At 50.3% G+C, this 24,018-nt stretch overlaps 2 protein-coding genes across 2 annotated transcripts; both read right to left on the bottom strand.

The window, feature by feature from the left end:
* Nucleotides 1–201: 201 nt before the first annotated feature.
* Nucleotides 202–3,427, bottom strand: RHEBL1 (RHEB like 1). Its single transcript, XM_026000019.2, has 8 exons — nt 3,163–3,427; nt 2,474–2,545; nt 2,061–2,128; nt 1,683–1,765; nt 1,540–1,596; nt 1,303–1,350; nt 875–956; nt 202–716 (listed from the first exon to the last, which is right to left on the bottom strand). The coding sequence occupies exons 1-8, from the start codon at nt 3,212–3,214 to the stop codon at nt 627–629; spliced, it is 552 nt and encodes a 183-aa protein (XP_025855804.1). The 5' UTR covers nt 3,215–3,427; the 3' UTR covers nt 202–626.
* A 10,287-nt stretch (nt 3,428–13,714) lies between these two features.
* DHH (desert hedgehog signaling molecule) lies at nt 13,715–22,802 on the bottom strand. Its single transcript, XM_026000241.2, has 3 exons — nt 22,235–22,802; nt 19,288–19,549; nt 13,715–19,026 (listed from the first exon to the last, which is right to left on the bottom strand). The coding sequence occupies exons 1-3, from the start codon at nt 22,535–22,537 to the stop codon at nt 18,401–18,403; spliced, it is 1,191 nt and encodes a 396-aa protein (XP_025856026.1). The 5' UTR covers nt 22,538–22,802; the 3' UTR covers nt 13,715–18,400.
* Nucleotides 22,803–24,018: the final 1,216 nt, after the last annotated feature.

Raw genomic sequence — 24,018 nt, 5'->3', positions numbered from 1 at the left:
CTGGTACCTGCATAGGAGAGCCTAGCAAAAAGGTGGGAAAAAATAAGTAGTAAGTCTTCGGATAATGGTCCTCCTGAATGAATGAGGAGTAAGGAATAGGAATGAGGTAGAATGCAAGAGCCCTGATTCCCCACCAAAAGTCATAGTCACCACTCCTTGGAAAAATTGATACTGGCCCCAAGCATTCCCCACATACAGAAGTCAACGACAAAAAGATTTCTCAGTTTATTTGCATATATACATTGTCACACTAGGGAGCCAGCTCCACTTCAGGAGTCCCCAGCTCCCTTCACCCAGCCAACACCCAAAACCTGCACAGAAGACTGAGTCCTAAATAAACAGTGCTTAGGACTCATATGCCAATCTTGCAGGTTACAACAATTCATTTAGCAAAAACAGAGGACTAGAGGCCAGTGCCCATGAGACATCCTTGCCCCATTGTAAACATTGACAACCAGGCCACTGGAGCCTGGAAAAGTGTGCAAACATGAGGGTACCACACTGTGCGACCAGAGGACTGGGGACACAGCTGGCAACCATACCCGTGAAGTCCTAAGGGCCTACACCCGCTGGAGCCTGGCAAGTGCCAGGGGCAGAATCAAGGCAGCTACCCAAAGCCTGAGGGCTCACATGAGCCGGCAGCGGCGCTCTTGCCCATAGGAATTCTCTACCCGGGCAATCTCCTGTATGACTTTGGTGAAGATGCCTCGGGTAAGCTGCAAGGACAAAGATTCAGAGCAAAAAAGTCAGTTTGTTGCCAATACGACCCAGCTCAGAGGTGTAAACCCCACTCCCCCACCATCCCCACCACCAAGCAGTGCCATAAGAAAAACACTGCTACCCTGATCTTGCCCCTAATCTTCAGCCCAAGCACCTGATTCTCTCGAGCAGATGACTCCATAAACGTTGCACCCCAGGACTCTGCCAGCTTCTTCCCTTCAACTGCCTGCACCTCCCTAGAAGCAAATTGGGGATATGAAGATGGAGGATAGCAATGTCCCCATGTTCTCTACAAAATCGTTATATAGAATCTATAGACTTCTTCTGACCCAACCCACTTCCAAGGTTTGGGAGGTGGGTTGGGGAAGGAGAAAATAAAAGAGAACCCAGAAGTCTCAGACTGAGGCTAAATATGAAAGTATAGCTTTTGCAATAGAAGGGTTATCTTGTCTTAACCTTCAAGTTAGAAGCGAAAGGAGGTGAGACAATTTGTTCAAGTCCGCAGCAGAGCCAGGACTAGAACCCGACTGACTGCTAGTCCATCTCACTTCCCTTTGCCTTGAGCCATAGAGATCTCCTTACCTGTCTGGAGAGAGATCGGCCTTGTTCCCCACTAGCACCACCGGCAGCCTGTGAAGAAATACCAGTTACTACAGGATACCCTCCGCTCCACATGGAACCCAACTCCCCTCGCATCAGGGCTGGACAATTCCCCCAGCAGGCCGGATAGGCTCTGAGCTGGCCTCTGTAACTTGGACCCTCCACTCTCTTCCGTCCCGTCATGTCCACACTGTGTGTCTGCTTCCCAGGGCCACTTACCGCGTTTTCCCATGGCCTTCGTGTAGCTTTTGGTACAGGCTCGCGATGACTTGGAAGCTTTAAACACAAGGAATAGAACCATAAATTTATTCTGGGACAGCCCTCAGATCCTCCCACGTCCCCCCTCAATGTTGGTCACTTACCTGTGCAGAGAGGTAACAGAGTACACAAGCACATAACCGTGGACCCCAATGATGAAGGAATAGGGCAGGATGCTGTATTCGTCCTGACGAGAAACACAAACATCAACACTAACCACGCAGCGCTCAGATGCCAAAAGGCCGGTGGGCTGCGTCCTGGGGACCCTCCCTGGGGCACTTCCTCCTGCAGTCATTTCCGTTTGACAAGTACAAACAGAGTAGCTCCCATGTGCACGGCAAGTTACCAGCTGCTAAGATGCTTTCCTTTTAATACTACTTTATAGATGAGCCACAGAGGCAACCAGACTTCCTCTCCCCCAACTGGACTGCCCCGTTTAGATACTCTACCCCAAGTTTAGATACCCTACCCCAAACTGGTACCTGCCCTGCTGTATCCACCAGGTGTAGGTGAAACTCATCTTTGCCAAGAGTCACTATCTTGCTGTAAGCTGAAAAGAAAAAGAAAACTTGACTGTGAGTTGCCTTGTAGGGCTAGCAATGTGTGCCCCGGTATGTTCTGAACCCTAGGGGTGACACTGATGGACCAGCTCCAGGGGGCTCTCCAGGCAGCTGGAGAGACAACGTTAAGGTTCTTTTTGTCTAGTCTACACCATCCTGGACGCAGTATCCTGCAAAATCCATAATCTAGCTCCACTAATAGGATTGCTACAGAAGAGATTAGATCTAATGGCTAATTAAATCAGCCCCTTGGCACCAGAAAAATCCCAAATTATGGAATTGGGTGGGGCAACAAAGACCTCCCTGGCCCACCCCTAGGGGAGAAATCTACTCACTGTTCTCCACTGTAGGATCATAGCCTTCCAGGAACTCGCCCTCCACAAACTGATGTGCCAAAGATGTCTTCCCTGTGGGAAGCAGCGGTAGTTGTAGCCAAATCATCCAACCACATTCACATCCTCTGCCCTTTCGGGCTGTGGCCCAGGACTAAAGAGGACCACAGGAGCACCCCAGCCTGCGGGTGCCATGCAATGTTTTTCCTTAGCCCACCCTCACTCTCTCCTCGCCTTGGGTCTCTGCACCCTAGCCACCGGATGCATTCAGCAGCGCCGCAGGAAGCCTTTCCTGCCGCCTTTCCCCACCCCACCCCCGGGAAGATCCGGGATTCCCCTAGGATCAAGTCTGCCCCGCAGCCGGACACCTGAGACGGGCCCCACACAGACCGCGCCTCCCCCCCCCCCGCATCAAATCCTGACCCCATCCCCACCCCTCCCAGGGTAACGCTGGGGGTCACTCTGTGTTCCTGCAACCAAGCCCGCGTTAACCCTTGCACGCTCCTACTTCCTTCAGCCCTCCACACGCCGCCACCACCCCAGCCTTTCCTCCTCCATCCTTTCAGTCCTCGCCCTACAACCCCGTTCTAACGATGCCACCATTCCTCTCTGGGTCGCGTTCCCGCGACAGCGCGCCTCCTCTGGCCACAAAGCCGCGGTGCGTCCGCGCTCTCCCCGAGGCGGAGACTCACCTACGGAGCGGTACCCGAGGATGACCACCTTCCTGTAGCGAACTAGCGGCATGGCAGGAGCCGGCCCCGAGGGGCTTGCCGAGCTGCGGGCTGAAGGAGCCCCAGGAGGAGGAGATCAGGGGGTGAGGCAGGCGCAGCAACCGGCCCAGGAAAGTCGCTCACTCCGGAGCTGCCAGGGACCTGCTAGAGGGAAACCAAAACAAGCGCCGCGCCCGGAGCTGGCCACGTGATCACAACACAGCAAGACTAACGCGAGGGAGCCGGGCGCCGGGGGATCTACAGTGCCGCGCGCTCCGGGCTCCGCCCCCCAGGCCGCTCGCCATTGGCTCGTTAGAAAGGACGAGGGCGGGGCCGCCCGCGGGAGGGAAGGGTGGGCCTCACGTGGAGCCGGAGAACCGGGAGCTGCGCCTGCGCAGACTAGAGCCGGTTCATTCATAAAGAAACAGAAAGGAACTCGGGGTCCTAGAGGTGTTTGCGCATTTTCAACCTCGCAGAAGTGGCTGCGAAGAATCATGGATGGAAAAATACCCGTTGTGGCGGGGCGGGAATCTCTGGTCAGAAGATTCTAGGCTGCCCTTTTGCGAGGTCTCTGCAGTCCTTGGAGAGGGAGGAAAAGGCCCAAGTTCCGCTCTGTTACCTCTGCTTCCCCCAGATTTCGGTCCCAGATCTTTTTTATTGTCAATTTCCACAGTCTACCAGGATCTTCGGAAATGCGATTGTTATTCGTGAGGAAGTCGTCGGAATGTTTGGCCAGGTCGTCTGAAGTTTGGTTACCATCATCATAATCAATGCATTCATTTATTCAACAAATATTTATCATGCAGGTGCTGTATGCCGCAGGCATTGTTCCAGCTTAGGGGATAGAGCAACGAACGCGACAGACAAGGTCTCTGTGCTCACAAAGCTTAAAACGTAGTTAGAAGAGACAAACATATAAACAAGGAAATATTAGATAGTATTGAGCGCTATAAAATGTGGTAAAATAAGAAATGACCGCATTAGATTGAGTAATACTTCCTCTCAAAGGAATCCCTATTTAAACTGAGGTCTGAAAGACAGAAAGGAGCTAGCTAGAACTAAAAGCTGGCAGAAGAATCCATCAGAGCTATGCGTGCTGCGATGAAAATAAATTTGTTAAATTCTAGGAGAAAGAGGAGAGAAGAGTTTATGTCAGCCTAAAGCAGATCAAGTCTAAGATGATGGCAGAGGGCCAGGCCATGCAAAGTTTGGGTATCCAAAAAGCAGCGGATGATTTGAGTATCTGAATTGTGTTTCCGAAAGGTTTCCCCGGTTTATGAGCTCCTGGGTGGTTCAGTGGTATCCCAGGTCTGGGGATCAAGTCCCACATCTGGCTTCTCGTGGGGAGCCTGCTTCTCCATTGGCCTATGTCTCTGCCCTCTCTGTGTGTCTCTCATGAATAAATAAATAAAAAATTTTAAAAAATAAAGGATTTCCCTGGTTTAAAAAAAAAAAAAAACCTCTCTGTGAAGAATGAAGCAGACGGGAGCAAGAGGAAAAGCTGGGAGATCAGCTAGGAGCCTTACTTGTAGTCCAGGTGAGAGGGAAAGGGGGCTGGAGTAGGCTGGTAGAGATGAATGAAGTAGATAGAGAATTCCAGGTATGTTTTGAGGCTGAGGTCAAAATGACTTGCTAAAGGACTGAATATAGGAGGTGAGGGAGGGAAAAAGAAGAAAGAAAACAACAGCTAGATTTATGGTGTTCTACTTTGTGCCAGGTGCATTTCATTATTATGTCATTTAATATTCATAACAGCCCTAAAGTCGATAATTGGTATTATTTATCCATTCATCAACAAATATTTATCAAACAACAATCATGTCCATTCTAGATGCTGGGAATAGAGCAATAAACAACACAGACAAGGTCTTTGCTCATAAGGAGCAAATATTCTTTTGGGAGAAGACCAATAATCTACAAATAAACAATAAATAAGCTATAATAAAAAAAAGTAATCACTGCAAGGGGGGAATAACAAGGTATTAATGGGCTAGAGAGTGATGGGGTATGGTACTCCTTTTATATGATATCTTGAGGAGGTGACATTTGTACCTGAGACTTGATGATGGGTAGCTATTACTACCCTAATTTTACAGATGTGGAAGCTGAGGCTTAGCCATATAGATAGCACAGAAGTTATTTCTTCTGAAAGAGCCTGTTGAAGTCTCAGGTAAGTTAGATGGTACTAGAGGAGAGGCTTTTTTTTTTTTTTTAAGATTTATTTCTTTATTCATGAGAGACACAGAGAGAGTGAGGCCGAGACATAAGCAGAAGGAGAAGCAGGCTCCATGCAGGGAGCCCAATGTGGGACTGGATCCTGGATCCTGGGATCAGGCCGTCAGCCGAAGGCAGACGCTCAACCACTGAGCCACCCAGGCGTCCCAAGAGAACAGGCTTTGTATAACTGTGGAACTATCTAATGCTTTAAAAAGTCAAATCTACAAAAATTGTTTCAAAGAGCCACTTACTCTAGCCTCTGAAAGGGACCCAAATGCCTTTTCAACTGGGTAAAGGAAGTTCCTTGCAGATTAGCAATTTTATGTTGAATTATTTGGCTTGAGTGAGCTTGGTGGAGATTTCAGATTGAGTCTTAAGCACTACAGGGTAGAACAAAGAACTGGATTTAATAAATTCAACAAAAATTTGTTCATCTCCTACTTTGTACCAGATACTCTCACCACGTGTTAGCACAGTATGGGTATAAAGATAAATGAGATGCCTTTATGCTGTTTGTCTTTCCAGATTAACTCTCTATTCTTTTCCACCCAGATTGGTTTCCAGGAGGCAGACCTTGCTGCCTGCATCCCAGCAGAATTCAGTATAAGGGAAACCCTCACCGAAGCTCAGATGGAGTGGGGAGAGTATCTGTAACCCCCACTGAAGGTCCTAGCACCCTCACATCACCCCCATACACACACACCCATACACACTCCCTCTTGTTCTGTTTTCTGGTTGCTCCCTCCCCTTCAGGCCTACATGGGTAACAGCTGCTCTGATACTCACCCTAGGGTATTACTTTACCCCTGTGGTTTTCCTACACCCTGTTCACACCTTTGTAAATCTCTTTATTAAATCATCCTCAAATTCTCTTGCTTTCAATCAGGAAGAAAGGAAACGGGCTAAGACAAAGGGCTTCCTCCTCTAGTGGCTTTTTCTTTTTATACAGGAGAGAAGATCTTACAGTAGATTTTCACCTACATTTCCTTAAACCGAACTATTATATGGCCATCTCAAGCTGCAAGAGAGCCTGGAAAAAAAATTTTTTTTAAGATTTTATTTATTTATTCATGAGAAACATGGAGAGAGAGAGAGGCAGAGGGAGAAGCAGGCTCCACACAGGGAGCCCGACATGGGACTCGATCCTGGGTCCCCCAGGATCATGCCCTGGGCTAAAGGCAGGCGCTTAACCGCTGAGCCACCCAGGGATCCCTGAGAGCCTGGAAATTTTAACATTTTCTTTTCTACCCTCTATAATAAGGGAAGGTTAATAGAAGGTGATTAGGAATAAATGTTCAGGGAGCCAATCTACAAGACCTGCACACCTCAGGACCAAGATATGTGTTTATTAAATATCAATCACCTTAAAGAGTAATGCATCATTGGTTACTTTGTAAAGATCACAGATATACACAGGTCATGAATATAGAATCAACTAAGGAAAGTAAACTATCCTAATGGCAGGTATGTGGGCTTGGAATAAAATTTCTAGGGATGGCATCATATATTTTGCTATGTCTCAAACAACTGAGACAAAATAAAGATTAAATACTCCCAGAAAACTGTTTTAAGTATCTCCTTGAGAAGTGAAAACATTTTTACTATGTTTGTATCAAAAGTATGGTTTCTGGGGCGCCTGCGTAGCTCAGTCAGTTAAGTGACCAACTCTTGTATACTGTGGAACTATCTAATACTTTAAAAAGTCCAGATCTACAAAAGTTGTTTCAAAGAGCCACTTACTCTGGCCTCAGAAAGGGACCCACGATCACCTCAGGTCGTGATCTTAAGGTCCTGGGATCAAGCCCCATGTCAGGCTCCACACTCAGTGGGGAGTCTGCTGGAGATTCTTTCTCTCTTTTTGTCTCCCTCTGCCCTTCCTCTTATCATGCATGCTCTCTGTCTGTCTCTCTCTCTCTCTCAATGTCTCTCTCTCACTCTCTCCCTCAAATTATGTATTTATGTATTTATTTATTTATATATTTTTTAAAGTATGGCTTCCAGGGACACTTGGCTGGCTCAATCTGTAGAGCATGCAACTTTGGACCTCGGATCATGAGTTTAAGCCCCATGCTGGGCATAGAGGTTACTTAAAAACAACAACAACGATGACAAAACCTTGGTGGTTTAAATATATATATATATATATTATTTCTCCTGACTCTGTGGGTTGAACTGGCAACTCTTCTGTTGTGTCTCCTGGACTCACTCATGTGGTTGCCAGAGGCCACAGACCCTGTTGGGTGGCCCTTTCCTTAAATGACAGCAACTTACAGATCTCTCTGGGTTCTTGTAACCCTTCCTTCCCTGGCCCCTTCAGGCCTAGGGGTTACTACTTCTAGTGTTCCTCACTGAGGCCAGACTCAATGTTTCACCTCTCTTGCTGATATTCTTTAACCCTATCCACACTTTATGGAAGTATGAACAGCTCTTTCGTTACATTTCTTTTTTTTTTAATTTTTTCTTCTTAAATTTATTTATTCATGATAGTCACACAGAGAGAGAGAGAGAGAGAGGCAGAGACACAGGCAGAGGGAGAAGCAGGCTCCATGCACCAGGAGCCCGATGTGGGATTCGATCCCAGGTCTCCAGGATCGCGCCCTGGGCCAAAGGCAGGCACCAAACTGCTGTGCCACCCAGGGATCCCTCGTTACATTTCTTAACGTTATATTGCATTATATTTAAAGATGCAATCTGTTTTCCCCAAGGACTCTGAATGATATACCTCTGAATGCTATAGAGGGAAGATTATCAAGTAAAAGATTAGAGGCAAAATTATATTAAGTCTCACATCACAGTATGAATAGCTAGAAGCATAGAGGAAGAAACCATTCTAAAGAAAAAGAAAATAAGGAAGAGAAGAAGGAAGGAAGAAAAGGAAGTAGGGAAGGAAGAAATGGAAGGAAGGAAGGAAGGAAGGAAGGAAGGAAGGAAGGAAGGAAGGAAGAGGGAAAGAAGGAAGGGAGAATGGAAGGGAGGGGGTTGATTCTGTCTGAAAGGATCAGAGATTTCACATGGTACTTGATAATTGAGCCCAGACTTAAATCTCAAAAAGGCCCTAGGGAAAAAGGCAAAAAGGCAAAAAGTTCAGGGAAGACGGTATTTCTGGAAATATAGAGTGGACCCTATATCTGCAGCATTCTATGCATGTGGGCTGTCGGGAAATCAAAGCTGGAAATTAGACTGCAATCAAATCAGGGAGGGTTTTGAATGCCAGTGTTAAGAATTTGATTTGGCGGGTACCTGGGTGGCCCAGTTGGTTAAGCATCTGACTCCTGATTTCTGCTCAGGCTGTGATCTAAGGGTTGTGAGATTGAGCCCCACATGGGGCTCTGTGCTAGGCATGGAGTCTGCTTAAAATGCTGTCTCTCGGGATGCTGGGTGGTTCAGTGGTTGGGCACCTGCCTTCAGCTCGTGTTGTGATCCCGAGATCCAGGATCGAGTCCCGCATTGAGCTCCCTGGGAGGAGCCTGCTTCTCCCTCTGTCTGTGTCTCGGCTTCTCTCTCGCTCAGTCTGTGTCTCAAATAAGTAAATAAATAAATAAATAAATAAATAAATAAATAAATAAAGTGCTCTCTCTCCCTCTCCGTCTACCCTTCCCCCCCTCAAAAAAAAAAAAGAATTTGATTTGGGTTGCTTGGTTGGCTCAGTCGGTAGAGTATGCAACTCTTGATCTTGGAATCATGAGCTCAAGCCCCACGTTGTGGGTAGAGTTTACCAAAAAGAATTTGACCTTTATTCAGTATCCAAGGTTCTCAAAATATACCACTAGTGGTATGTTAGATGATTCAGATAGCACACACACTTTAAAATTTTGTTTTGTTATGTAATTTTTAATGTGTGCTGGGAAAAACAATAGCTATAATGCTAAAACTATGACTTCACAAATATTCTTGCACAGAAGCTAAAGTAGGTAGTAAGAAAAGCCAATAGAATTTGAGAAGAATGTTAAACATTTATATGGGTGGAAAGACACTATGGACATTGTCATGAAAACAGTACAAGGCTTAGGTAGCGCTGCAGTAAGCAATGGAGTCTTTGCCGTTAATTTGGTGGGGTGATGGGGAGAGGCAGTACCACAAGGAGAGCTCTGCTTTATGAGGTGACACTGGCAGCCCCGTAGAGGACATAGTACCAAGAGAGGTTGGGGCTGGAGGTGGAAGTCATATTAGGAGGCCAATACCCAGAAGGGAGATGATGGCCAGGACCAGGTAACAAGGCAAAGGATAGTGAAACTCAAAGAGAGGGCACTCCAGGTAGAAGTTGTGAAGTTGATGGCCTTAATAAAGGAAAGGGAAGGAAGATGGCAATTCCATGAATAGGATTAGAAGACATGGGAGGGGAGCACCTGGGTAGCTCAGTGGTTGAGTGTTTGCCTTTGGCTCAGGTCATGATCCTGGGATCCTGGGATTGAGTCCCATGTCAGGCTCCCCACAGGAAGCCTGCTTCTCCCTCTGCCTGTGCCTCTGCCTCTCTCTGTGTCTCTCATGAGTAAGTAAATAAAATCTTTAAAAAAAAAAAAAAAGGACAAGGGAGGAAGAACAGAAATTTTCTAGTGAGGGTAAGGGGAGAGTACTGAATTAATGCATTTTTTAAAAAATGGTCTCTCAATCCAGAGACCATAACCAGCAATATGCAAAATAATTTAATTATAACCTATGAGAGCTAGAGGACCTTGGTGATCACCTGGTATCACAATGTCTCCAGACTATTGGCTGAGAAGCAGCAGCCTGGAGAAGTAAAATGAGTCACAGTGGCTAAACATGGTGGAAAGAACATAGACTTTGCAGTCAACCAGACCTGGTGTCAAATCCTAGTTTACTCCCTATGTGATCTAAGCAGTTTACTTCACTGCTCTGAGCCTCAGTTTCTCCTCTATAAAATGGTTGGAACAGCATGGTAGCAGATGTCTGACATTCTTTCTGGTTGCTGGCAGAAAGATCGAGTTCCAGGATGGCCCGTGGCAGTGGGGTCAGCAGTACCTTCCAGCATCCATGTCAGTGTCAGCATTGGTCTGCAAATTGCAGCGTCTAGTGTTTAGAGTGTTTACTGGCAGTTGCCACAGTGCCCCCACTGGCTTGGATCTGTGATTCTGAGGCATTGTTTCTGGCTGCATAGCCTCAGAACCCAAGTCTCCAGTGGTCCCTATGACCTCCTTAAATCCTTCTGGAATCAAATACTTATTTTTGCAAACTGTTGTGAGAAGTAAATGCGATAATGAATGTGACATACATTTCTTAATAGAGCACTCTATTAGGAAAGAGCTGGTACTCACTGAATTAAAGCCATCGTAATCATTATCATCATTAGTTTGAGAGTGAATTCACAGTTTGGCTAGAGGTATGCCCAGAGGAAGGCAGATGGTCTGGCTTCCTCCCCGGACACCACTGAGAAAGATGATCCTGGGAAGAACACTCAGTCTAGCCAATTTGGGAACTGGACTTGCTTAGGACACCTCCAAATATTTAAATGCTAGGGAAGCCTTGCAGTAATTCCTCAGTGCCTGGTCTGGGTCCTACCATGCATGCTAATGTATCCAGCACACTCCCTTTCCACTGCCCAGGATGCCTGTATCCTCTATCTAGGGAACTCCCCTTTCCAGGGAGGTACCCGATTGCTGCCTGATGAGCAGAACATTAGGACTCTTTCTATGGGGTATTTCAGCCAGTCATCTGAAGGCCTAAAGAACCCTTCCTGCTCCACTAATAACACTGGGCACCTCTCTCACCAAGATCAATCTCGGCATAAGTAACAATTCTTATTGACCTAGTTGTCCCTTTTGCCACATTCCATTTTGGATTAATAGATATTGGGGGAGCCTGGGTGGCTCAATCAGTTGAGAGTCTGCCTTTAGCTCAGGTCATGATCCCAGGGTCTTGGGATCAAGTTCTGCAACGGGACTCTCTGCTCAGCAGGGAGTCTGCTCCTCCCTCTCTCTCCCTCTGCCCTTCCTCTCTGCTTGTGCTGTCTCTCAAATAAGTAAAATCTTTTAAAGAATAGGATGATATTGGCTTATTCTTTCTCTTTCAGTTCATTTTATTTTTTTATTTTTTTTAATTTTATTTATTTATGATAGTCACACAGAGAGAGAGAGAGAGAGAGAGAGAGAGAGAGGCAGAGACACAGGCAGAGGGAGAAGCAGGCTCCAAGCACCGGGAGCCCGACGTGGGATTCGATCCCGGGTCTCCAGGATCGTGCCCTGGGCCAAAGACAGGCGCTAAACCACTGCACCACCCAGGGATCCCAGTTCATTTTATTTTTAAGAGTTATTTATTTTGAGAGAGAATGAGAGAGAGAGAGAAGAGGAGGAGGGGCAGAGGAAGAGAATCTCAAGCAGGCTTCATGCTATGCGTAGAATCACAGACGAGGCTCACTCTCATGACTCTAAGATCATGACCTGAGCCAAAATCAAGAGTTAGACATTCAGCCAACTGAGCCACCCAGGCACTCCTTTCTCTTTCATTTTAGATACATTATATCCTGCAGCTGAAATTGAGAGAATTTTTTTTAAAAAGAGGTTTCATTTACTTATGAGAGACAAAGAAAGGAGCAGAGACACAGGCAGAGGGAGAAGCAGGCTCCCTGTGGGGAGCCTGTTATAGGACTCGATCCTGGGACTCCAGGATCATGCTCTGAGCCAAAGCCAGATGCTCAACCGCTGAGCCACCCAGGCGGCCCCAAAGGAGATCCTTTTCTCCTCCTACTTACTCTTCACTCCCTACTTCATCCTATCGACCACTAAGTCCTATCAATCCCACAAATATAAATACTGCCTGCAGCTGTCCTTTCTCTTCATCTCCATTGCCACCTCTTTATCTCAACAGCATCATCTCTCATCTGCACCAGGCACTACCCTATTTTTTCTTGTGCTCTTCTCCCTAGACTCACTAATTCCCTTCTAACCCATTCCCCACTCAGCAACTAGAATGATCTTTTTAAAATCCAAATTTGATCAGGCCACTCTCCCAAGCTAAAACCTAATTAAAATTAATCTAATCTATTCCAATGACTGCCTGTTTCTCTAGAAAAATATTAAAAATCTGTAGCAGAGCAAAATGCCTATTAGTACTTGCTGGGGCCTAATAAACATTTGTTGAAGGAAGGGAGTCAAATCTCTGAGCCTGGGAGGAAGGGTCTTGTCCTTTTGTGTGTTAATTTGCCTTGTTCAAATCTCAGGGTACCTCCTTCTTTCCAGCTTCTTGGAAGCACCTCCTTATAGCCTCTGGCACCTTTTACAAGGCGATTTTCTCAAGGTCACACAGCTGGTGCCTAAGCACCAAATAGAATATACTGCCCTATTGTTCACAACCATAGAATCACAGTTAAGTGGGAAGCAATCATGGCTGAAAACTGACAAGCACCCATATGATGCTTGATCCTTCTGTAACACTCCCACCAAGTTTCCAGGACTTGGTATACAATTTTTCGAAGATAAAGGAAATTTACCTCCTCATCCCACCCAAGAAGCCCCTTCTTGAGACAATTCTAACAGTTATGGAAAGTTGGACATTTCAAAGAATAATCCATCCTAGCCAGTTTATCAAAGGATAGAGACAATGAGAGAAAGGAGGTTGTGTAGGAGAAAGACCCACACCCTCCTTCTTGTGATGGCCCTAAGGTGCTTTGGGTCCACTGCCTCTAAGAGGAAGGTGGATGACTTTGGCTCCAGCTTAGTTCAGGGCGAGACTTGTGACATTTAGTCTCAAAAATTCTAGGAGGTACTATAGACTAGTCAGGGACTAGAACTGGGAAGGGACGTGCATGGAGGAAATGGGATTAATCCCAGCTCAAATGTTGGGTGGAATCCCAGCTGCTGCAGCTGCTGAGGGCTTAGCCAGCTGTTCCCTGGGCAGCTGCAACGTTCAGCCCAGACCTAGCTCTCCGGGTGGCAGCTCTGTCTCAGTTTAGGGCCATCAGCAACTCACTAAGCCAAACTCTGCCTCTGCTGAAAGAATGGCTGGACAGCAAAAGAGAATAGGAGTTGCCAGTTCCAAGGACTCCTGTTTGAACATCATGTGGTTTGGAGTCAAATAACTGTGTTCTTAGGTTCTGTAGTCCCAAGGAGAGAGGTTGAGAGACAGATTGGACTTCGGTTTCAGAGAGAAGGAAAGCCAGGGCTGGAGGTATCACCTTCAGGTCTGTCCCTATCCTATCTTACCCTGCTCCAATATCCATACACAACCCCCCACCATCTGCTCCCATAACACACTCTGTGTGTGGACAGGAGCATTTGCTCCTTGCAATCAAAACTAGCAACGCTCACACAGGCAGAGGAGGACCAACCTACTTAGAGATTAAAGATGACCCAAAAAGCCCATCCAATTGCCAATTCCATTTTTATTTTTTTAAGATTTTATTTATTTATTCATGAGAGACACACACACAGAGAGAGAGAGAGAAAGAGGCAGAGACACAGGCAGAGAGAGAAGCAGGCTCCAAGCAGGGAGCCCGACGTGGGACTTGATCCCGGGATTCCAGGATCACACCCTGCACTGAAGGCAGGAGCCTAACCGCTGAGCCACCCAGGCATCCCCCAATTCCTTTTTTAAAATACAGGTTTGATTTCTCCTTTCATCTGCCTCAAATCCTATAGTTGTTTTTCACCTCCAGGATAAAATTTACAATCTTTAAAGTCTATCACACCTCCCTTTGACTAAACTGAACTTACTAATGCTCCTTGGGCTCAATTTACTCTTCCTCCCCAGCTCTCTGACCAAGTGAGCTGTAAGAGCCAGCCCTGACTTATTGTCCTCTCCCCATGGCACAGCATGGTATTTGGCACAAGGGAGACACTCAGTAAAACCTGAAGATATCCCTCCCCCATGGGAGATGTTCACGTGTGTACATCAACCAATTCATATATAGCGAGAGGGGTGTGAATGTGCTAAATGGCCATACAACCCCCACAGGGAAATAGCCTGACCAGCTATACCCTTCTTCCCATAGACAGCTTCTTCTGTCTTCCAGCCAGAGAAGAACACTTCCTCCAATATAGTAGAGACCTAGAGGCTCTGTCTGGGATAAACATGTGAAAGCTCTAGGTCAGAAATTCTCACTCTCCAGAATTCATTCTTTTCACTAAGTAAACACTCCATCTTAGCACTGGCTTCTTCTTACTTCATGTGTTTCTGGAAGATCATATTAGTCTGCTAGGGCTGCCATAACAAAATACCATAGACTGGGTGGCTTAGACATCAAACATTTATGTTCTCACTACTTGGGAGGTTGGGGAAGTTCAAGATCAAGGTTCTGGCCAATTTGGTTCCTGGAGAGAATTCTCTTCCTGGCCTGCAGATGGCTGCCTTCTTGCTCTGTCTTTATATGGCCTTTCCTTGGTACATGCAAAGAGAGAGAAAGCAACTTTCTGGCACCTTTTCTTAGAAAGCAGAAATCCTATCAGATCAGAGCCCTACTCCTATGATTTCCTTTGACCTTCATTACAGCCTTAGAGGCCCCACCTCCGAAAACAGCCACACAGGTCTTAGGGTTTGAGCCTGTTAATTTGGAGTGGGGACACATATATTCAGTCTATGATAAAGCTCAGACTCACCTCTACTCTGTGTGTGAATATATATATATCTATGGTCCTTTACTGGATGGGTAACGTTAGTTAAGGAAGCCAGCAATCCAGGCAGGGGAAAGAAGAGCCACTGAAAAGGAAAGAGAAATGACTATCAAAAAGTTAGGACTTACTAGTGACTCAGTGAAGGAGAAGCAAAAACTTTTTGTTTGTTTGTTTGTTTATTTGAGAGTGAGAGGCAGAGGGAGAGGAAAAGAGAGAATCTCCAGCAGACAACCCGCTGAGCTCGGATCCTGACACAGGGCCCAATCCCACAACCGTGAGATCCTGACCTGAGCCTCCAAACCAAGTGTCCGATGCTTAACTGATTGAGCCACCCAGGGGCACTGAGTCAAAAACTTCTTAAGGCCTTTAAGGACATAGCCCCGTCCATCAAGGTAGTCTTCTTGTTGTTTCTGCTCCAGGTCTACCATTTACTAGCTGCGAAAACTTGACCCAGTGACTTAAACCTGTCCTTGCCTTGGTGTCCTCATCAGTAATACAATCCCAATAAAAAAAAAAAAAAAGTAATACAATCCCACAGGGTTGTCATATGCATGAAATGAGAATGCATGTAAAGAGCTAGAAGAGGGCCTGACATATAGCAAGTTCTCAAGAAACATTAGCTACATATAGTTACAGTCCTCCATCTCCCACCTCTATCCAGTCTGCACATTTTCATTCCAGATTTCAAGTCCCTGCTCATGTTGCTACCTCTGCCTGGAATGCCCTATCTGGTATCCTGCATCTACATGCTTCCAAACCCTATTCAGGCCCTACTTTCTTCACAAGGCTCTCTGCACCAATATGACATTTTTCACCCATTCAACTCATCCTGATTAAGTAACAATGTTGTTTTGGCAGGTAACCATCTTATACCTTTAAGTCTACTCCTCCATAGAGGAAGCTGCTTCTTAATATTTTATATATTTTTCATGCCTAATACAGTGCTACACTGTAGATGTTCGGTAAACCCCACCTGAAGAAAGGAAGGGGGATAAAAGTCTGGACTAGGGGAGTTTAAAAAGGTCAACTGAAACTCGAAGCAGTGGTTCTCAACTCTGGTTTCCCAGCATGCAGAGAGGTCTTGGCAAGCAAGATTATTACAAAATACTCTGTATATTCTCAAAACAAGATCACTTTTAATTATACCTTAGTTCTTTTTTTTATATATATATATACCTTAGTTCTAAAGCAAGACCAAATCTTTCACACAGCACCTTCTGAAGGAGTGTAGTGAAGTCAAACAATTATGGGGGCAACACGACCCCCCAAAATATTTGGGACCCATGGATAAATCCTGCTTCTAGTGGAGTGGTGAGGAGAAAAGCAGACAAACAGCAGAAGGCAGCAAAGGCAGTGAGAAATCGGAGCAGAGCATAGAAAATAGAGTGTCTATTCCACATTGGGCACACACACTGATCTTCTCAACAATCTTCTTGGGGTGGTATGAGTATCTGCAGGTCTGCCTGACTTCCAGGCCATGCTCTGGGCAAGATCCACAGCTTGGATTGTGAAATCCGGAAAGGGAGAGGGAGTGGTAACAGGTACCTGATTAACAGGTAACAGGTATGGATTGAAGGAAATGGTGCGGGGAAGGACACTAAAGGTAAAAATTATTCTGCTTCCAAAGGTTGCCTTTATCGATCACTTCCTGGAACCCTAAGTATGCTTTTTACCTCCAGACATTGAACTCAAGGGTCACAGGGTAAGAGAGATGAGGTGGCAACTTGAACATGCACGGAATCTGGCTACAACTATACCTCCAGCTTCTGGGAGCCACAGAGCTAAACCAGGCACGGGGGATGCAAAAATGCCAGACTTGGAAGGGTTTTCACAAGGAGAGGCGTGATACCTGTGGCTCAGCCCTGGCATCTTACCCAGCCCCACCCACCGTCTCTCACCTCCTGAGATAAGGCTCCTCCGCACAGGTCCAGTCTACCCATCCCCGCAGTAAGTAGGTATCTCTTTCCTTTGGTCTGGAAGAGGACTGATCCCGACAGCCACCAGAGGGCGGTGGATAGCAGGGACCCTGTGGACTGAAGTTGCACTGCTCCCTACAGGCAAGGGCTGGCTCCCCCGTGGTATGACCAAACCCCTCCATTCCCTCCAGCACAGACATTCATTCCCCTTCGACTGAAGTCCATCTTCCTCTGAGCTTCCATTCCTAAGTCGGGGCACCTGTCTGAGCTCCTGCCTCTCTGGCTGCCTTGGAACCTGCAGGTTCCAGGAACACTCAGGTGGGGGAAGCAGAGCCTGGAGAAGGGGAGGAGGAAGAGGGGGATGGTGGAGGAAGCCAAGAGAAACAACTAGGAGAGGCGATCAAGAAGAGCACTCAGGTTGTAATACCTATAGGCCCTTGCATGGAGAGCCTTCCCTCCTCCCCCTAAACACATACGCCAGGGCTTGAAGCTGTTCTCTCTCCTTCAGGAGAGATAGGTTCCAGCCCTCTGTTCTCGTTCTTTCTCTTGACCAAGAGTGTATGGGGACTATCAGTTATAAATTAGCTAGGGATTCCCAAGGACCATCAGTTAGTCCAGTGACATCCCAGAATAAAACATCATCCCCATCCAGACTCTGACACCAGGGTCGGATGGGAGCTAGGCCTTCAGGGAGGGACTAGGACTGCAGCCTAACAATCAGGGACCAGAATTCTCTGAGTAGCAGTAATGTAATGGCCTGAGACCTCGCTGGAGCCACTATGAACCAGAAAGGACATGCGTGGACCCTCTTGCTCCTTCAACATCCCTGGCCCCTCCGTTCAGTATGCAGTCATGCAGGTAGAATTCTGGTCCTCTCTGGGTGGGAGAAGGGGCCAACAGCCTAGAAAAGAGGAGGATTCTTCTTCTGGTCTCCAGTTGCTGATGGACTGGGATGCCCCCTCTGAGGGGAGGAAGCAGGCAGGAAGACCTGCTGGGCAAGGAAGGAGGAGTCAGATGTAGGGTAGTGACTCAGGGTTGGTCCCCTTCTCCCCTCCTCCGGAGGTGAATCATCCCCTGAATACAGAGATTTTTCCAATAAGCTCCTGCAAGCCTTCCCTTTATTAGCTCACCTGTAGGAAAATGTCAGACATCAGATTGGCTGGCTGTGTCAAACAGGGTTAACGCCGTGCCCTGGCCCCTCACCTTGCCAGGCGGGGCAAGCAGGTCATTATATTACAATTTATAAATAGAAAATAAAATAAAATAATCGGGTGGGGCTGAGGCACTGAGGAGGAAGAGGCGAAACAATCCTCGTCAAGGAGTACCCACCATCTACCTAGGACCCAGGATCTCCTCTCGGGTGGAGGCTGCCCCCACACCAAGCGGTCCAGGCTCGCCTCTGGTTCTCCGCCTCCCCTCCTCCCCCACCCCCGAGTCAGCATCCTCTGCTGCCCACACCCCCAGATCTCCGCCCGCACGCCCGGGGTTTGAGCAGGCGCCTCGAGGCTTCCGTGTCCGTCGCGCTCAGCCCAGTAGCTCCTCCGCCAAGCGGTAGAGGAACCGAGAGTACCAGTGCATGCCCGTGGGCTGCACCGCCCCGCCCGGAAGCAGCGCCCCGAGCGCGTGCAGCAGGCGCAACGGGGCGAAGGCGCGGTGCGCCCACTGGTGACTCTCCAGAACCGCGTAACACGAGGCCAGCACGTCGTTGACCAGCAGCGTCCCGTGGGCCGTGAGCGGCGCGAACACGCCCACGGCTTCCTCCCTTGCCACCCGGGCCACGCGCGCCGGCCGCAGCGCGTCCCCGCCGGGCGCCAGCACCGAGTCCCCCGCGCGCAGCCGGCGCGCGAACACCGGGGCAAAGTCGCCGGGCGCGGGCGCCGGCCCCCGAGCCGCGAACACCAGGTGCCAGGGCGTGAGCAACAGCTTGCGCGGGGGCCGCTCGGTCTCCACGGCCACGAAGGAGGCCCGGCGCTGCAAGTCCCGGTCCAGGAAGAGCAGAACGGGCGTGGGCACCACCCGGCCGGCCGCGTCGGCCGCCAACACCCAGTCTCCGCGATGCAGTTCCCGCAGCCCCTTCCGCTCGCCGCTCCGCAGGCGCACGGTGGCATTTCCCGGAAAGCAGCCGCCGGCCCTGACCGCCAGCGAGTTATCTGCAGGGAACAAGCACAGCGAGGACTGAATCGAGACCAGCGGTTCCAGATTCTGAGAGATGCGGGTCAAGCCCGGGGCAGACCTCGCTAGTCCCTGGACGTGTAATTTCCCACGGATCTGGCCCCAACCTTGCGGGGGGGGGGGGTTTACAGCACTAACGCCCGCTTGGTCTCCCCTAGCATCGCCCCAGAGCTGCGCAGCCTCAGTTTCCCGAAAGGAGCGGTCTTTGGGCGGACCTCACCACCCACCCCCTACTGTACCGGCTTTGACCGACACGTGGACGTGGTTGCGGGACTCGTAGTAGACCCAGTCGAAGCCGGCCTCCACCGCCAGGCGCGCCAGCAGCCCATACTTATTGCGGTCGCGATCCGACGTGGTGATGTCCAAGGCACGACCCTCGTAGTGGAGCGAGTCCTGCGCGTGGTGGCCGTCCTCGTCCCAGCCCTCGGTCACCCGGAGGCGCACTCCGGGCCACATGTTCATCACCGCAATGGCCAAGGCGTTCACGCGCTCCTTACAGCGCTGGCGGGGAATAAAGGAGTCAGTCTCCTCGCTGCCACCGCCGGGGCAAGAAGGGACCTGGACGGAAGGGGGTCGGTTCCTTGTTTTCCTGGCCCCACACCACTTCCTCCCAGCTTCTGAGTGTCCTGGGGAAGTGAGAACCCGAAGAGGTGTAGTGGCCAATATGCACTTCCTTCCCGGAGCGTTTGTGGGAGGACGGTGGGGTCGCCCCCGGGATCGAGAGGGGGTGCCTATCCATGCCCACTTTCGACGCCCGCCGCTCACTCATTATGGGACCTCGGCTCAACCTGGGAGAGGGCAGGAGCTGAGAGGGCGGGTGGCAGCTCGGGCAGGGAGGGGCTGGGCAGCCCGGCGCCCCGAGAGGAGCCCCTGTTTGAGGCTGGCCCCCGCCCCAAGCCCCGGCTGCCCTCCCTCCGCCTGATTCATCTTTTGTTTCGTTGCCTTCCCTGGCACCGGGCATCGCTTCCTTCCTTCCTTCCTCCTCCTCCTTTCGGCCCCCAGCATTAACCCCTTCGTGGTGCGAGTGCCCCCCACAGAGGTGCCCGAGCCGAGCCGTGCGGGACCAAGGCTGCTGGAAAAAGGGTTTGGGTGGCGGGGGCCGCGCGAAGTACAATGGCCATTCTCCCGGATGACTTAACCGAGCGAGAATCCCGGGCCGAGGCCGGGGACGCGCCGGGAGAAGCGGACTCAGCAGCTCCATCCACAAAGGCGCTTTTGAGCCGCCCCGGCTCCGGGAGAGGAAAGGGCAGAAAGCCGCGCCCCCCATCCCTGCTCCCGCCCGCCGGGCCCCCTCCCCCAGCGCGACCGGCCCTCCCAATTCCAGCTCCGGCCCTGCCAGCCGCGAGCCCCCGGCTCTCCATCCCTGCTCCAGATGCAGCCGCGAAAGGCGTGGGAGCAGCACCTGAGATTAGCGGGAGCTGCCCTTGCGCGGAACTGGGGGGCCCCCTGCAGGGTGGGAGTGGAGAGGAGGCAGAGCAGCGGTGGCTGGAAGCCTGCGCCCGGGGGAGTGAGACCGCGGTTATCTGGGCGGCTCTCGTCTGGGAGCCGGAGACCTTGGCGCGCACCACGGCACCGACGGCGGGAGGAGGCGCAGAGAGGACAGTTTCCTTTTCTTCTCCCCGCTCCGACCTCTCACCTCAGACTTGGTTTTCTCCTAAGTGCCAAAGGGGCACTTTCCTCCTTCCCTTCTTCCCGAGTTTTCTACACCTCCGCAGGGTTGGAGAGCAGGGGAGGGGAAGACAGGAAAAGCGGTAACTCCTTCCAACTTTTTGTCGTTTTGTCCCCCAAGGAGGCCCTGGGGCCTTGACCTGCGGGGGCAGCAGCCCAGTGCAAAGCCAACTCAATGGAGGCCTTTTGCAGCCAGGGTGTGGGAGATAAGCAGGACCGAGGGGTTCCCAGGCCTCGTCAGAGCCCCTCCTGGGCCTGTCCCTTGTTCTGGCCCCTCTGCTGCAGGTGGCAGCCAGGCGACAGGGCCACACTATTCCATGACCAAGGAGGGAAGGAGTGTCCCTTTCCTAATCTCCGAGTAGTAGTAGAAGGAATTCTTTCTCCCCTGGACAGGTTTTCCTAACAAAGTAACCTGGAAAACTATGGCAATTAATCGGAGGAAATCCGCGCCACTCCCTCTCCCTCCAGCTCCCCACTCCATACACAATTAGGTGGTGTAATGGAAAGTGTATAGACTTAGAATCAGGAGTGCTGAATTCTAGTCCCAGCCATGCCACTAATTAGTTTTAAGACTTTGATTAAATCGCTTTTCCTCTTGGGGCCCAGCTCTCAGCTGCAAAATTGAAGCGAGGAGGTGGAAGAATGACTTCCAAGTTTCCTTCCAGGTCTGACATTTGAGATCATTGGCCAGAGGGTGGCCCTTCACTCGCAGGGCATCGCTCACCTCCCATCCTAGGTCGCTTAGGTTCCAACCTGCAGCAGAGGCTCCATACATGCTAGTTGAATTTAATTCTCTAATCCCAAGGAAACCCCCTGAGGTAAACCCCCCAGGAGGTAAACCCCCCTGAGCTTGACGGATGCCGGAGCACTTTGATTCTCAGGTGGGCCCATCTGTTCTTCCCATTGAGGACTATCTTCACCCAAGACAGTCGTTTAGGCTCTAGAAGAGTCTTGCCTTGGTTCTAGGATGCCCTCCCCGGTGCTGAAGATGATTCCCACCCAGTCCCTTCTCAGGTAGATGGCCTGGTGACCTAACCCTTGGCCACCCCTTTCCACTTGGCTCCTTCAGTCTCTGTAGCCCACAGAGCTTTTCCACAATCAGGTCAGGAGCCAGGCTAAGGGTAGAGCTTTCTGCTGCGGCCTCGCCAGCTCCTGGCCCCCAGCTCACCCCAGCCCTTCCTGCCTGGCTCGGTAGCTGACCCCCGGTCCACGCCTCAGCCATTTCCCGTCTCGCCGGCCGCCATCCTCTTTTCCCCGCCCTCGCTGTCTCTCCGGGCTTCACTCTCACTAGTCCCTCCTCCCCTCCCCATTCCAGCTTCCCCCGTTGGGATCCCTTCTGATCACTGAGAGTAAGCACGACTTGGGGGTTTGGGGGGGAGGGGGAGGGGAGCGGTGGAAGGGTAGGGAGAGGCAACCTTTGAGGTTAAGGTCCCCGTGGATGAAGCCCAGCTCACCACCCTCCCGGGCTGCCGCAGAGCTGGCAGTGCCCTGGCACAGGTGGGGCGAGGTCCACCTTACCTCGGTCATCAGGCGGTCTGCACCACTGTTCTCCTCATCCTTGAAGATGATGTCCGGGTTGTAGTTGGGCACCAGGTCCCGGAAGCGCTCAGAGCCCCTTGCCACTCTCCCCTCGGCAGGCCCACTGGCGCCCAGGGTCCGCTCGGGCACGCTGGGCACAAATTGCTTGTAGAGCAGCGGCACGAGCTGCTTGCGCACGTAGCGGCGCCGGCCCACCGGCCCCCGGCCCGGCCCGCAGCTCTGGGCGGGCAGCGCCAGGAGTGCCAAGCAGCACAGGGGCACCAGCCTGGCCGGCAGCGCCATGGATGCAGAGGACTCGGGCCAGAGGGAACGTTCTTGTCCTACAGCTCGCCCCTCAGTTGGGCATCTCCCCCGGCACCAGAGAGCGCAGCAGGCAGAGCTGCCCCGAGTGCCCTAGAGCTCTTGTGGCTCTGCGCACCTGGCCGCCGCCGGCGCTGCCCGCATGCCCCCGGGGTGTCTGGAACCTGCTACTGACGGGCCATCATAGCAGGGAAGGGGGGTCGTGGGTGAGTGCCAGCCCAGCCTGGCTCCGCTGCCCGGCTCCGGCGCTGCCAGAACGCCCTGCTCCGCCTTAAGTGGCCCCTGGCCCCGCCCCCCGCCCTTCTCCCAGGACCGTCCCGCCCCCTCCCACCGGGGCGGGGGCTCTAGCCGGTCACCGCTGGTCCATTTCACGACTGAAGCGTGTCCCATCCTGGAAACCAGGCAGGCACCTGTTTAAGAAATCCTAGTAGCTTTTCAGTCCTTAGCTGCCTGGATAAGCATCCTACTCCCAAGCCTAAGCTTGGCATCAGAACACCCTCCTCTGGTACTTGAATCGGATCTTTACTCTCCCAAAGCCTATCTTGGCAGCCCATTGTCCTCTGCTATCATCCAGGAAGTATGGGCTCCAGTTTCTGCCCAAGGCCAGCCAAGCTCTTTGGGCATACAACCAGAGACGTTCTTCTCCGTGGTCCTCCCCAAACCACCTCCACTTTCATCTCTCCTCCTTGTGGCAGTACTAACCAGGACTGGAAGGGGTGGGTGCCAGGGGACCATTTTCTCGGGTGACTTTGCAGCTTTCTGCTGAGAGCTTCCCCCAGAATCAGTTATAATCTGGTTCTGGACTTCAAACTTCTGTCCCATCTTGTCCTTGCCAGACACCCAAGGGCTGCTTCTTTTCAAATGCATAACTTGTCAATTAGAAGCTGCTGGAGGGCAGTTGGTACTTCAAGTCATAGTCTCTAACCGACTAATGGTCTTTTCCCTTTACCTTCCATCTAGGCACCTCTTTAGCTTGCTCCCTCTCTGGACCCCCTGGGACTGGCTCTACTTCGGACCACTCAAGTCTCATCTGAGAGGCTTTGAGCCTGCAACACTTCACCCACCAATCTATTATCATTTAGAAATCACTTTCTCTAAGAAGGCCTCCCTGATGTCCTGACACTGCCCACCTGTTTGCCTGAGAACCAGTAATTAACTGCCAACCATTGTAGTATTAGAATTGTGTCACCCTTCTAGACAAAGCAATTCTTAAATACAAAACTGTTTACCATGAATCTCCATGGCTAAGTGCCTGGCCTACAGTAGGCCGCCCAGCAAGTATTTGTGGCAACTAAACTTTTTTGGTAATCTATACCAAAATCTATACCATGGCTCTCTCAGCTCCATGGCTAGCACTTATAGCAACTTCGTGTATACTAGAAAAAAGTGGTCCTTCCTTAAGATACGTGCCATTTGCAAGAAAATAGTCATAGTAACCATATGTAAGACCATGAGGTGAATGG

This window comes from Vulpes vulpes, chromosome 8 (genome assembly GCF_048418805.1).
Source record: "Vulpes vulpes isolate BD-2025 chromosome 8, VulVul3, whole genome shotgun sequence".
In the NCBI taxonomy this organism is placed as follows: Eukaryota; Metazoa; Chordata; class Mammalia; order Carnivora; family Canidae; genus Vulpes; species Vulpes vulpes.
The sequence above is the reverse complement of the archived record's forward strand: the minus strand, read 5'-3'. Positions and strand labels throughout refer to the sequence as shown.